The 14,820-nt window shown below is 41.1% G+C and overlaps 2 protein-coding genes across 4 annotated transcripts; one reads left to right on the plus strand and one right to left on the minus strand.

The window, feature by feature from the left end:
- Positions 1-812: 812 nt before the first annotated feature.
- On the minus strand, positions 813-12,930 carry gfod2 (glucose-fructose oxidoreductase domain containing 2). Of its 3 annotated transcripts, XM_080884338.1 has the most exons (5): positions 12,906-12,930; positions 12,620-12,735; positions 9,495-9,612; positions 7,683-8,043; positions 813-3,354 (listed from the first exon to the last, which is right to left on the minus strand). In XM_080884338.1, exons 2-5 carry the CDS (start codon positions 12,652-12,654, stop codon positions 2,459-2,461), a joined length of 1,410 nt encoding a protein of 469 aa, XP_080740464.1. In that variant the 5' UTR covers positions 12,655-12,735; positions 12,906-12,930; the 3' UTR covers positions 813-2,458. The 3 variants fall into 3 exon arrangements, with proteins under 3 accessions (XP_080740464.1, XP_080740466.1, XP_080740465.1); XM_080884340.1 differs by lacking the exon at positions 12,906-12,930 and having other exon boundaries at positions 9,491-9,612; positions 12,620-12,757; XM_080884339.1 differs by lacking the exons at positions 9,495-9,612; positions 12,620-12,735; positions 12,906-12,930 and adding an exon at positions 8,182-9,454.
- On the plus strand, positions 12,890-14,251 carry thap11 (THAP domain containing 11). The gene has a single exon (XM_080884341.1). It carries the CDS (start codon positions 12,892-12,894, stop codon positions 13,720-13,722), a length of 831 nt encoding a protein of 276 aa, XP_080740467.1. The 5' UTR covers positions 12,890-12,891; the 3' UTR covers positions 13,723-14,251.
- Positions 14,252-14,820: the final 569 nt, after the last annotated feature.

A 14,820-nucleotide genomic window follows, 5' to 3' on the forward strand; every position in this document is an offset into this window, starting at 1 on the left:
TATGAAGAGCCGGCTGCTACTATAATTTTCTGCTTTGCAGCCTGAAGGCTAGTAGAAGCTCTCTGGTTAAATGGATTATGATCAGTGTGAAGTGGAAATCAGGTGCCAAGAACATCTCCAAAACACTCCCTGAGACACAATCCAAATAATCAACTGACGTTTGATCTCAGCAGTCATTGTTTGCCCAAAACATCACAGAAGAAAACCGAAACGAACAAACAAACAGAGCATGTGAGAATGACTCCCCCTAAGCATCCTAGCTTTTATTTTCAATGTTGTTGTCATCTTATAATCTATTTAATAAATCCATGGACAGTATAAAAGATGGACATAGCTACTGTGATGCTCATAACAGCTTGCCAATCACAAGCTGCTAGCTAACCAGCATACCCTCAAAAATCTTTTTATCGGACACAAAGAATGACCAAAATTTAGAAAACAGACGTAATCATTTATTTAGTGTGACCCAAAATGAGTGACTCAACAGGAGAGTGTTTACACAGGTCAAATTCAATGGTCATTCCCCCCACAGTATTGCAGGTTTTGCCTTTAAAAATAATTCCGTTTATGGCACTTCTAGGCTGGCTTCAATTTTTAGACTTGAAAGCTTCGTTCATCTGTTATACTGTCTATGAAAAGACACATCAAAATAAACTGGAAATACCAATTTAACATGGTGATAGTATTCCATAAGGTCTACATCCTTATGGAATACTATCAGTCCAAAATGGAAAAACAGGTGCTAAGCGTATGCACTAAAAACTCCCTGAGGCATAATTCAGTTATGTAACAGGACATGGCTGAGTCATCCATCCTAGAGTAGAGCTTTTATTTTGAATTTTTATAATGTACTTTGGTAAAACTGTGACTGCTGCTCTGTCTGTGCAGCAGGCAACCGTACACTTTCTACATCCTCTTTTCCAGCTTACAGGAGTAATAGTTCAGTATACATTTACAGTGGGGAATTCAGGGGCATTGCTACAGACTGTTACTTTATTCTCTACATAGCTTATTTTACTCAATCCCTGGTATCATGTAAGTCATGGCCATTTTGTAACAAACACATTATTAAACCTCTTTTTTTCAAATGTCTAAAATATACTTATTACATGGTGAAAAATAAAATAGAAAGTAAACTGAACACAGCTCCATTATACTTACTCTAATTTGAGTTCTATCAGAATCACAACGGGTCATTTGTTAGTCAAATCACGCGGCTGCTGTGATGGTCACAGTCATGGCTGAGGTAAACACTCCCTCTTTTACAGAAAGGTGCTGTTAGTGTACATTAACACCAATATATTTCCATTCAAACATATTAAAGTCTAAATTTTATCTACAGTAGAGAATCACATGGTGTTCCAGTTTCCCTATAGTAATACACAGCATCATTAATCACCTGAAAAATGGTGCTTGAACAAATCTTTCTGTAGCTACAGGCGTCAGCTGGTGAACTGCAACCAATATGCTGAAACTTACAGACCTGGATTTGCAAAGTGGGGGAAAGGATCCTTGACCCAGAGCTGAAGGCTCAACAAAATAACTATCCTAAAACTCTGCTGTACCATCAAAAAAGGGTGGATATACAAGCTGAGACTATTAATTCAGATAAAATAGGCATACTGTACCCATTAACCCCTCTCACGTTATCAGCAGGCCAAAACAATCTCAGATATGACTGAGACACTCTTTTCAATCTGCCCTGAAACCACTGACTTCTTGCAGGGTTCAATGAACTGTTCCTGCTGGTGCATGGTTTATTAGCCAGCGAGCCAGCCGGTGGTCATGGAAATATTAGACTCAGCTCAAACTCTCTGGTGATACCCAAACTTTAAAAGAAAAAACAACAACAACAAAAAATTAAAAACAATAACCAGAAAAAAAGGGATGTTCAGGGGTAATGCACTTATTCAGACTTCATAATTGTTTTCTTTCTATATTAATAAATCTAAAGAAACTGCTCATAAGTTGAAAACAAAAAAAAAAACCACCCAACAACCTAAAACCATTTTTTAAAATTAAAATCTACTATTGGCTAACAACTAATATAGGTCTAGATCCTTTTTTAGCCGAAAATCTGAAATCATGACTCCACAACTTCAAGCTAAGAATGATAATCAAGGCAGCGTAAGGTGACTGTCGGTGGGACACAGGGAGCTTTTAACACGTTTAAATGAGCTTTACAGCTATGATAATGTTTTCTGTTGAGAATCAGAATAATAGAGCTGTGGTTTACAAATTTAGTGTACAAACAAATCACATCTGTGAGGGTTCAAGCATTCACAACACAGTCAAAAAAAAAAAAAAAAAAAAAGAAGTTCAAATTGTGACAAGTGTGTTAAAAAAAAACCAAGCCAAGTAGTCATGTGTCACATAAAAGGTCGAAGCAGCGGACTTGAAACATTCAGAGCTCCGTTTTGTCAGACATGCAGTAGTCGCACTGGGTGAATTAACAGATCTAGTTTTTGTTTCTCTTGAGAGCCTCACACAGGTTCTGGTTTGGATCAGGTTCATGACTCATGATCTCAACACACTCCCATTCTCCGCTGCTGCTGGACCGCTTCACCGCCTCCACCACCGTCTGCACGTACAGACCGTCCTCAAACGTTGGTGCAGTGGCAACTGGTCCCCGTGCCCAACACCGGCGCTCCTCCTTAGCCTGAAAAGACTGCCTCAGCGCCTTCACCATGGAGCTCAGGCCCTGCAGGAGAGGCAGGGGCATTTCTTTTACCTCTGGTCCCACCCAGCCGTTGTCGCCTACCAACAGCTCCTCGCTTTTACTCCCGTTGCGTTGCCCATACAGTTCTGTCCCTCTGGCAATTAATCTCCCAGTGGATCCAACTACCATAACCTCATGTACAAACGACCCCGGCATATTGAAGTTTAGGGTCACAGTGCAGCACACGCTACTGGACCCTGTCCCACCCATCAACATTTGGAAGAAACAGAAATCGTCGCTGGTGACGCGGCGTATCCCTCGGATCAAACCGTTTTGCTGCACGAAGGTCCGCAGTAAACCATGCACGCGGTGTGCTCGTGTGCCAGACAGGTAACTCAAAAGGTCGATGATGGCGGAGCCAACAGTGTGAAGACCGCCTCCTCCCATCAGCTCCTCGCAGGTCCAGCCGTACGACTGGTCCAGCAGGCTCGGACCATAGACTCGGACATCACACACCTGCAGTTCGCCCACATATCCCTCCACCAGCAGTTGGCGCATTGCAACAAAAGCTGGCAGGAAGCGCAGGGTGTTACCCATAATGCTGAGCAGCTGTGGGTAGTATCTGGCTGCAGTGACCATCTTGAATGAATCCACAGCAGTTGCAGCTTTCTCACACACGACATTCTTACCGATACCTGAAGACAGACGGAGATTGAGCAGTTATTAACTTACTGCACTGATCTTTGGCGTAGAGCCAATGAGAACAGATTTCACACAATTTATTTATTTATTTTTTTACATAAGCTCAGATCTGCAGCAGTTTCAGTTCGGTGCATCTATCAGAGTGTGCATTTGATTGCTTTACTGTTCATTTACTCATTAGGTATGAATAAACCAAAATAATGTGATGGCATCTAGTGAGTGCAGCGTTTGCTATACATTTTAAATCAGACCTCACTAGCCGTTGGAATTGGTCCCATGGATTAGTCCCTCAGCAGGGAAACACTCAGGAAGTTGCAACTAAAACAGGAAACTGTGGTCAACGCTTAGGAATTCCATCAGATACAGAAAGCCCTGTATCAAGTCCCCTTTGATTGGGAAACCTTGTTGATTATATTTGCTTCAGTCTACTGCTGACAGAATTTTTCTTTCTTTTTTTTTTTTTAATTTGTAGCTACAATTGCTGTTGATCAAGGCTTTGATCACCATTAATCACACGTCAATAACAAACCCTGAAGAATACGTTACAGAGGAAATGCGTTTGAGATCTGACCTGCCACACCCAGCTGCTTCAGGGCACGAGCTGTTTGCATACACAGCTCTGAACTTTTCCACACCTCACCTGATGAAGCTGTATGTGACACAGCAAATGTTTAACATACAGGGAGTGCAGAATTATTAGGAAAGTTGTATTTTTGAGGAATAATTTTATTATTGAACAACAACCATGTTCTCAATGAACCCAAAAAACTCATTAATATCAAAGCTGAATGTTTTTGGAAGTAGTTTTTAGTTTGTTTTTAGTTTTAGCTATTTTAGGGGGATATCTGTGTGTGCAGGTGACTATTACTGTGCATAATTATTAGACAACTTAACAAAAAACAAATATATACCCATTTCAATCATTTATTTTTACCAGTGAAACCAATATAACATCTCCACATTCACAAATATACATTTCTGACATTCAAAAACAAAACAAAAACAAATCAGCGACCAATATAGCCACCTTTCTTTGCAAGGACACTCAAAAGCCTGCCATCCATGGATTCTGTCAGTGTTTTGATCTGTTCACCATCAACATTGCGTGCAGCAGCAACCACAGCCTCCCAGACACTGTTCAGAGAGGTGTACTGTTTTCCCTCCTTGTAAATCTCACATTTGATGATGGACCAGAGGTTCTCAATGGGGTTCAGATCAGGTGAACAAGGTGGCCATGTCATTAGTTTTTCTTCATTTATACCCTTTCTTGCCAGCCACGCTGTGGAGTACTTGGACGCGTGTGATGGAGCATTGTCCTGCATGAAAATCATGTTTTTCTTGAAGGATGCAGACTTCTTCCTGTACCACTGCTTGAAGAAGGTGTCTTCCAGGAACTGGCAGTAGGACTGGGAGTTGAGCTTGACTCCATCCTCAACCCGAAAAGGCCCCACAAGCTCATCTTTGATGATACCAGCCTAAACCAGTACTCCACCTCCACCTTGCTGGCGTCTGAGTCGGACTGGAGCTCTCTGCCCTTTTACCAATCCAGCCACAGGCCCATCAAGACTCACTCTCATTTCATCAGTCCATAAAACCTTAGAAAAACCAGTCTTGATTGAGTATTTCTTGGCCCAGTCTTGACGTTTCAGCTTGTGTGTCTTGTTCAGTGGTGGTCGTCTTTCAGCCTTTCTTACCTTGGCCATGTCTCTGAGTATTGCACACCTTGTGCTTTTGGGCACTCCAGTGATGTTGCAGCTCTGAAATATGGCCAAACTGGTGGCAAGTGGCATCTTGGCAGCTGCACGCTTGACTTTTCTCAGTTCATGGGCAGTTATTTTGCACCTTGGTTTTTCCACACGCTTCTTGCGACCCTGTTGACTATTTTGAATGAAACGCTTGATTGTTCGATGATCACGCTTCAGAAGCTTTGCAATTTTGAGACTGCTGCATCCCTCTGCAAGATATCTCACTATTTTTGACTTTTCTGAGCCTGTCAAGTCCTTCTTTTGACCCATTTTGCCAAAGGAAAGGACGTTGCCTAATAATTATGCACACCTGATATAGGGTGTTGATGTCATTAGACCACACCCCTTCTCATTACAGAGATGCACATCACCTAATATGCTTAATTGGTACACAGCAAAATCTCCAGTGTTAAATTAACACTGGAGAGTGTCTATATGGGTCCACACCTCTGAGTGTTAAATACAACACTGTTGAGTGTTAAATTAACACTTTTGAGAGTGTTATATGTTTAAAAGTAACCTAGTCAGTTTTGATAAGATAAGATAGAACTTTATTAATCCCTCGGGTGGGTTCCTCTGGGAAATTCGACTTCCAAAAAAAAGCACAGCAACGACCGAAGTTACAGTTACAGAATTTTTATATATATATAAATACAGAGACAAATATAAATAAAATATACAAAGGGGATAAATAGAATAAATAGGAATAAAAAATAAAAATACAAGTGAATTGCACATTTCAAGTATTGAGTCTATTGCACTGTTGACTATTTACAAAAAGTATTGCACAAGGTATTGTACAGTGAGGTGAAGAGGCACTACAGCTTAGTTGTTCCCCCCTCCTTTGTCCTCCTGTTTCCTGTTTCCCCTCCCTCTCCCCTCCAGAGAGGAGTTAAACAGTCTGATGGCGTGTGGGACAAAGGAGTTTTTAAGTCTGTTAGTTCTTGTCTTGGGGAGAAGCAACCTGTCACTGAACAGACTCTTCTGATTGTTTATGGCCGTGTGCAGAGGATGCCCAGCATTGTTCATAATGTCCAGCAGTTTTGAAGATTAACAAAGACTAACACTGAGCAGTGCTGATTTTCTAACACTGGAAAATAACTCAAAATGTTAGAAATATTCCAGTGTTAGAAAACCAGCACTGCTCAGTGTTAGTCTTTGTTAATCTTCAAAACTGACTAGGTTACTTTTAAACATATAACACTGTCAAAAGTGTTAATTTAACACTCAACAGTGTTGTATTTAACACTCAGAGGTGTGGACCCATATAGACACTCTCCAGTGTTAATTTAACACTGGAGATTTTGCTGTGTAGTAGGCTTTTGAGCCTATACAGCTTGGAGTAAGACAACATGCATGAAGAGGATGATGTGGACAAAATACTCATTTGCCTAATAATTCTGCACTCCCTGTAGTCAGAATGGACACTGAACGATCTCCAGCCTACTGGGACAAACGGTGCGTGATGGTTGACTGTTCTCGTGTGGGAACAGCACACATAATTGTTTGGTGAAGTTCCAGCAAATGAGTGGGCACTCATGTATGCTGCTTCTTGCATGCTCTACCCAGGCAGTTCCCTTGCTTTAAACAAATGCAATATTTCCAGCAGTGAGAACGCATCTAAAGTAGACTATCACCTGGTGTGTGCTACATATGAGGTAGGGCAATTACCACACTGACAATCCATGGAGGTCATGTGTGAAAACAGCTACGGGTGCTAAATCGAAACCAGACCCAGAACTGAAACTTGAAGGGTTTCTATCTGACACATTTGGCTTGTGATGAAGCACAAAGATAAGTGGAGATACCCCCAGAGGAGCTGCATTAGGATTATAGTCATTACAGGTGGAAGCAACTAATAATACATTCCCCAAAATAACAGCAATATCATGATACTGAGTCCTACAGTTCTGGACACACTGTAAAACAAACATAGAAGATACATCAAATATCTGTATAACTAATAAAAAAAAATGTCCCTAATGAGGCTATCAGCAGTAATTATATATTTATTCGCCACACTGTGTGTGTAATCAATATTTTTCAGTTTAATTAGTGTGATTAATAATGCCACCGATGTGCTTTTCCCTGCTATCTGTGCTGTCTGCCATTTTCACCGTGTGAGTTTCTTCTTCACTGTAGCTTTGACTTTACCCTCAGTTGATTAATAAGTATCACCACAAGCAGGCATGAGGCACTGGTCAGTGTTTCAGAGCACTGCATGCTTTCATTAAAATTTTGTAATTTGGTACCAGAACACTGATAACATGAAAGCATTATTGCAAGAGGAAGAAATGTGCAATACTAACATGTGAATCTTAATATTTCAACCTTCATTTAGGGTGTTAACTCTTGAGATGATTTCTTTCATGACATACTAAATAGGGTTAGTGGTAGGAGAAACTGGAGGTCCTGTAGAAAGCCTGCACAAGAACAGGGAGATGATACAAACACTGTACGAAAGAGTGTTGCCTGGATTTGAACCCCTCATGCTGTGACAGTGCTAATAGCTCAGTCACTATGCTGCCAAACACACTGTGTTATATTATGTTATATTTGTGTTTATGGAGTCTTACCCAGTGCCTTGACTGCTATCTGCCTTGTCATGGATGGTGGAATATAGATGCAGACAAGGTCAACATCTTGATGCAGCAGGACGTCGTCAGATCGGCTGGTGTGAAATGGGATGCCGAGCTCCTTTGCCAAGCAGCATGCTTCCTCTTCGCTTCGCCCCCAGAGTGCATGAACCTCAAAGCCTTCAGCTTTTAGCAGTGGGACCAGCACTCGGGCCGTACTCCCCGTGCCAAACACACCGACTCCCGGCAGCATGGTAGAGCTGCTCAGTGGGACCCTATGTGTGAACCATCGCCAGTCACTCCAGCATCTCAACAGCAAATCATCCACTAGCTTTTCAAGGCCTGTGCTGTTGATTTTAGCCTATAAAACAATTAACAATTGAACAGTTAAAGAGCGATCAACCTTTATCCAATAACATAACAAAATCCTGGGAAATAAAAAAGCTCTTTGTGAATGCAGCACTAAGAAATGAGAAGGAGTAGTGAATAAGTGCTTTACCCATTTATCCCAGCTTTGAGTGTATCTGCAGGTCTCATGAAAGTTCAGCCCAGTTTTTCTTATCAGACCTCTGTGACAGGCTCTCATGCCGTGTCCTGCCACATACTTAACATGCCTTTCCTTGTTCACACCCACTGAATGTCAATGTCATCTTTTGTCTTTCAACCAGGCTAAACATAAAAACCAGCAGCCAGAACAATCTAATTATTTATCGCTCACTTAATGTTGCTCTGAAAGTTATAAATCACCTGAACCAGTATGAGTTTACTCCCTTGTTTTCCTGATCTGGAATGATAATAGACTGGTGACTGATTTAAATAGCAGGCCATATCTACATTAAATACATATGCATAAAAATCAACTAAGCTGAAAAACATACACAAAAACACAAAAAACATATCCTTTTAATTCAGAGGTTTTCCAAAAACTTTATAATTCAAAGTAAAAAGTGAAATTGATTTATAAATATTAAATGAACTAAATGTACCACTACAAAGACTACAGTCTTTGGGGACTGAATGTGGACTCTTAGGGAGAAGTAAGGGGGGAAAAGGAAAGGAATATGCTGAGAGGAGAAACAGGAGAACAGCAGCTTTGGCTCAGGTATGAACTTCTCTCAAGCCATAAATTGCTGTACCTATTTTCCGTTTTCCTAGCAAAATATAAAGAAATGCGGGGTGTGTCCATATTTAGCACAGTGCTATATAGGTGAACAATGAGCAGGTCTATCTTGCTGACTCTCCCTGTGGCCATGATGACTGTACAACAGAAGGGTGACGGAGGAAAGTCTGCGTGCCCCTGCACCTGCATTACCAGTGCCACCTTTGGGAACCTTCTCTCGTTTAAACCGCATCCGCGCCAGGCTAAAGCAGCCGAATGCAGCTGAAGTCTCTCACACACCGACAACACTGGCAACTGAGCCGTGCCGTGCCGAGTCAGCTAGACAGATGAGATATCAAAGGCATGACACACGGACTCGTCGCTTTCTGAATCAGAAGTAGTAGCTCGGGATCAGACATATGTCATAAAACACTGCAAACTTCCTCAAAGTGACCACGTCTTCGTTTCAAACACGCGTACTGCTACAAGTGCACACACACCTACACACACAGTGAGCTAGCTAAACAGTCAGGTTATTGATAACGTTAGCTAGCACGTTCAGCTAGCTGGCCAGACAACCGCAGAGCGTGCACAAAAAACTCCCAGTAAACGCAGATATTTCTCGGGCTCACTGTTTAGCGTTAAAGTATCTACAAACGGGTATTATTTAAAACAAATCCCAAGTGAAAAGCAAGGAAACGTTAACTACCTACTGTATTTGGCAGCACAACATCAGCGACGTCGGAAGGTGTCGAGCCGGGCGCTGCCCAGTTGCTAATGGTAACTTCAGCAGCAACAGCAATACTGTGACGGGAACCGGACATACTAAAGCTGTGAAGATAGGTCACCGGCGGAAAATCAACACGGGGGACTCATAGGAAACACGTTATGTTTAAACACAAAGATACTAAAAGTTTCACAAAACCTTGCTTTTAAAGATATTTTTTATTAATGTATAAATACGTCTTAAGAATAAAATATGTGCCCTTGCTGTTAAGGCATTACTTTAACTTTCAATAGTTTCCCCATGATTCAGTGCGCTACCTGTACAAATCCCTCAGTACGTCGACTAGTTTCACTCGTTTAATCTAAAAATTTTCAATTCAGTTTTATGTAAATCGCAACAACAGTTGCCTCAAAGCTTCTTCCAAGTGGGCAGTCGTCTACCCCAAAGCAGTTATCTCACTTGTTAATTTTAACCATTACCAAAACTCAAGGCGTAGCTACCACTCCAATCTAAATATATCGACAAAATAATTTGCTTGCTTTGAGACGAAATTAAGGTTTAAAACGGTTAAAAACTCTCTTAAAACTCTCTGAAAGTTATAGCCTAATTCTACCACGTTTGCTATTGCAGTGTTTTCCCTTGTATTTCAGTTACTTTAGTGACATCCCTCTCATATAATGTCTCCGGTTAAATGTATTTTGATAATTTATTCTGGTTAATTTTATTTGACAGTATTAGTTACAATTGCACAGATTTCACAGAAACAAACTCAAATATATATTCAATATTTGTTTGTGGAGAATCAATAGTGATTTTTGTTTGTTTTTGAATGGAGGGCCAGTAACATATGTTTCAAATAACCAGATAAGTGCCCTGATGCAAGTATAATAGCAGGACCTTACTTACTGCAACACAGATACCATTTTAAATGTATCTTTTTTCCCTGATAAGAACCCATTGTTAACTCTTAGTTCATCTGTTGGCACCATGAGCAACACACTAGACTTTAAACTTGTAGAGGTGTGTGTGAGCGCTCATGTTTAATGCTGCTGTTGGCAGGGGTGACTTTGGTTTACATTCTTTTGCCTCAGCCTTTTCAAATACAATTTATTTTTAAAAATGCTTTTAAACTTTGGTGTTTACTTTGTGAAATGATGTTAGATGAATACGGTATGAGGTTTATTTGGCTACTACAGATTTACAGTGTGTAAATAATAAACTAAATCTGCAGAAATAGCTGTGTGATGATGATCAGAAAAGTGACACCTGCAGCGTCCAAATCCACAACCATCCAGCCAACCACTAAACCAGCACAGGAGTGCAGGAAGAGTGATCTACAAGGCCATCAGGTGGATGATAATGGTTACTACCACCTGGACAGTGTGGCAGCTGACATGGAAAGATGAACAAACAATCCAAGGAAACAGACTGAAAATCAGTCTAACTTTAAATTAGTGAAAAATACCTGAGTAAAGTACCTGAGTAAAGTAAAGTAAAACACATCTGGATCACAAATCATCCAACATTCAATATTGTTCACTGATTTCACCATATTTGCATTACAGTGCAGAGGTTTGGGGCAATACTCATAAATGTTTGCTATCATCAATCTAGGTCCATAAGGATAATCCATAAAACTGGCTACAGAGATCATACAAATCCGCTATTCTTAAAATCAAAAATACCAAAATTCACAGACCTGGTTCATTTTCTCACAGTACAAATTATGTATAAAGTAATAAACGACCTACTTCCTGACAGTATTCTCAAATTGTTTTCTAAAAGGAAACAGGGATACAATTTGAAGGGGGAATTAAATTTAAAACATCCTTGTATCCGTATAACATGACAACGTTTTTGCATCTCTGTGTGTGGAGGGAGGCTGTGGAATAGAGTGAAGAACTGAAGCAATGTCCCAGCATGACTCAGTTCAAAATTGTGGTTTTTGCAAAGTAAAGGAAGGAGGTAGGGCTCTGATCGGGTGTTCTCACCCACTATTTTCACAACAGTGATGTGTATATATGTGTAGGTGCACAAGTATGTTTATATAAGTATATATTTAAAGTATAAATGTAAAAATATAAAAATAGATAAATAAATAAAAAACACATGTAACATGTAATGTAATTGTAATGAAGAATTTCTGATGGACAGGGAAACAGGAAGAAAAAGTGTAGACTATTAATTACTAAATAGTGAAAGGGGGTGGGATTAAATAAGATTATGCTTCTTCCTTTTTGAACATGTTATGAGTTATTTATAATTATTGTTTTTTGTTTTCCTTTTGTTTTGCTGTGTTTGTTTGTTTGTCTCTTTTTTCTGTTGTTGTACTAATTTAACATGTTCAAAATAAAGATACAATACAATACACCTTCTGTGGATGCTTATTAGATGTAAGTTGATTAGATATTTATACTGGTGGGGATGCACTGTTGCTATTATTAACGGTGATTTCACCCCAAAATATGACATTTACTGATGACAATGGCTGATTGTGTGATTAAGGGGGATAAAAGTTATAGGGTGAGACAGAGGCCTATGATCTGCTATAGCAACACCTAAAAGGGCAAGCCAAAAGAAAAAGCAGGACATTAAATTATTAGACTTGAATTTCATAAAATTGCTCCATCTAAAAAGTTTTTTATTCTCCATGGTTATTTCTGATTGCACATATGTATTAATCAAATTTTACACTATTGTTATTCTGTATTTGAAGTTTTCCCCCAATTAGACTTAGGTTGCTTTAATCAGTTAATCATCAGCTGTAACTGAAAACACCTTAGTTTGTGATTCTAAAAATTATTTTCCTTTGAGAAGAAAATAGAAGTCTGTCTGCATCTATATAAAAATATAATTGTTTTACATTAAAATACAGCGTTTGTTTTAAAAAGATCAATAATTAATTAAGTTATTTTGTTGTTTTTTAACACGTTGATAGTATTTTCTTTACACACACGCCTACTTGAACGGTGTCATTACACACACTGACCAGCAGAGGCGTTATATCACTAACGGTTATGGACAGGAAGCGCAAGGAATTGTGGGACTTTTAGTTCTCAGTGGTGGACGATTACCCTGATAACAGAGCTAAGAACAAGAAAAAACATTTACCGTTGAAAATAAAACAGCATCCGTGAATTCATCATATGCAAGAGCTTCGTGTGCTCCGCGGCCGGCTAATCTCGGATGGATTTAGTCGTCGTACGAAGGAGAGCGCCTCACTTTTGCTAAAAAATAAACAGGAAGTTGTTAGCGTTGTGGGACGTGTAGTTCCGCTTGCAGGCCGCCGATCTTGATAACATAGCATAGAATAAAGAAACAAAAATAAAATAATCTTAAGTTCACCCGAAGGCCGCAGATTTAGCCTCGGCGCTGAAGTAAATATGCCTGGGTTCACCTGCTGTGTCCCCGGCTGCTACAACAACTCGCACCGGGACCGGGAACTGCGCTTCTACACGTTTCCTAAGGACACCGCTCTCAGAGAGCAGTGGCTGAGGAACATCTCCCGGGCCGGGGTCAGCGGCTGCTTCAGCACCTTCCAGCCGACTACGGGGCATCGAGTCTGCAGCGTGCATTTCGCCGGCGGGAGGAAAACCTACAGCATCCGGGTGCCGTCCCTCTTCCCTCTGCGAGGGGTGAATGAGCGCAGGAGTCGGCGGGGCAGAGGCAGGAAAGTATCCGCGGCGGTTCCCGCGCCCGCCGCAGCTGCGACCTCCGGAATTGTTGTCACCAGCTCCGTGCTGGGCAGCACCGCAGAAGGAGCCGAGGCCAACGCAGGCGGGGAAGCGAGCGACGACAGCATCACCGTGGTGCAGATTGGCCAAAACGGGGAGTACTTGGGCACCGCGCGACTGCCCGTCCAAACGGAGGGGACATCTTACACGGGGCAGGTCGGCGGTACAGCCGAGGTAACGGCTGGCGACTCACAGGTGGACACCTCATCCGCGGCGGCACCGGTGCAGTATGTCAGCGTGACCAGCAGCCCGCTGGACCACTCGTACTCTCTGACCACTGGCACCACGTCGGCCGAGCTACTGAGGAAGCTGAACGAGCAGCGGGACATCATCGCGCTCATGGAGGTAAAGATGAAGGAGATGAAGGCGACCATCCGCCAGCTCCGGGTGGCGGAGGCCAAGCTGCAAGAGGAAGTGCGGGAACGGGACCGGTTGCTGTACGGCCACACGGTGGCTGCTAACGTTCGGAAGAAAATCTGATGGGATGGGTGAACATCCCCGGAGACGAGCCGATATACAGACTCAGACTGACGGAGAGCAGATGGACAGCAGATCCAGCCCCGATTTCTACGAAACTGAGAGCGATGACAATTTATTTTCAAGTAGAGCTTATTTTTATTTTTATTTGCGTTTAAATTTTTTTGTAGGCTGGCTAGTTGATGTAGCTGATAGTAATAAACTTACTGCTAATCTAATTGAAACATGCACAGTCTGCCTCTGGTCTGCAGCCAAACCAAGATCACATGAATCCATTCAGACAAGACTCGTAGTTTGCACAGACTCACATTTCAGACTTATTTATGACGGGACAGACTGAGGGGACACCGGCGAAGGACATGCTCAAAACTGCCTAGCTGCATAAAATGTTTTTTGTCCTTAGGCTGTTTTTGTTTTGTTTTTCCAACAGAGTTTAGGAGCTCTTGTTGCAAAAAAAAAAAAAGGATAACACCCCACAATAACATGCAAAAATGCGCCAAGATGAAGTATTTATAGGATTTTTTTTTTTTTTTACCAAAACACTAATCTTGGCCTGCTTAGGGTTGTAGTGAACTAAATAAAACTCTACCGCGACTGTTTCAGAGTTGCCTTTAAAGGTACCTTAAGATTATTTCCATTATTTTTGTTGCTAGAGGTATTTTTGCAACTAAGAAGAAGAAAAAAAGACTTGAAGAAATTCCTCAAAGCTTTAAAGGGCACTTAAAATTAATTCTTATTAAAGGATGCTTCTTGGGGACGTTTTTTCCCTAGTTTTGGGGGAAGCAGCACCTACTTCTTTTTCATTTTTTGGGTGTGATTTAAACATTTTACGTGCCTCTTCCCTATTCTTCACACAGATGTTTAGTTCCCACATATTTGTCCTGTTCATCAGTGTTTTAAGCACAGGCTATTACAAACATTTCATATTTTTGAAGCTGATCTGGCAGCTCATTGTTTAAGACTGGCAAGTTATTTCTCAAGCCAACAAGCATTTTGTCTCATAGCAGCATTTTAGAGACTTCTGGTGGGGGAGAAAGGATCTGACAGTGTTTCTGTTGTTTTCTTTTTAAACCTTCATTGATATTGGGGGGGTGGAGGGGT

This window comes from Rhamphochromis sp. 'chilingali' (genome assembly GCF_963969265.1).
Source record: "Rhamphochromis sp. 'chilingali' genome assembly, chromosome: 6".
Taxonomy (NCBI): domain Eukaryota; kingdom Metazoa; phylum Chordata; class Actinopteri; order Cichliformes; family Cichlidae; genus Rhamphochromis; species Rhamphochromis sp. 'chilingali'.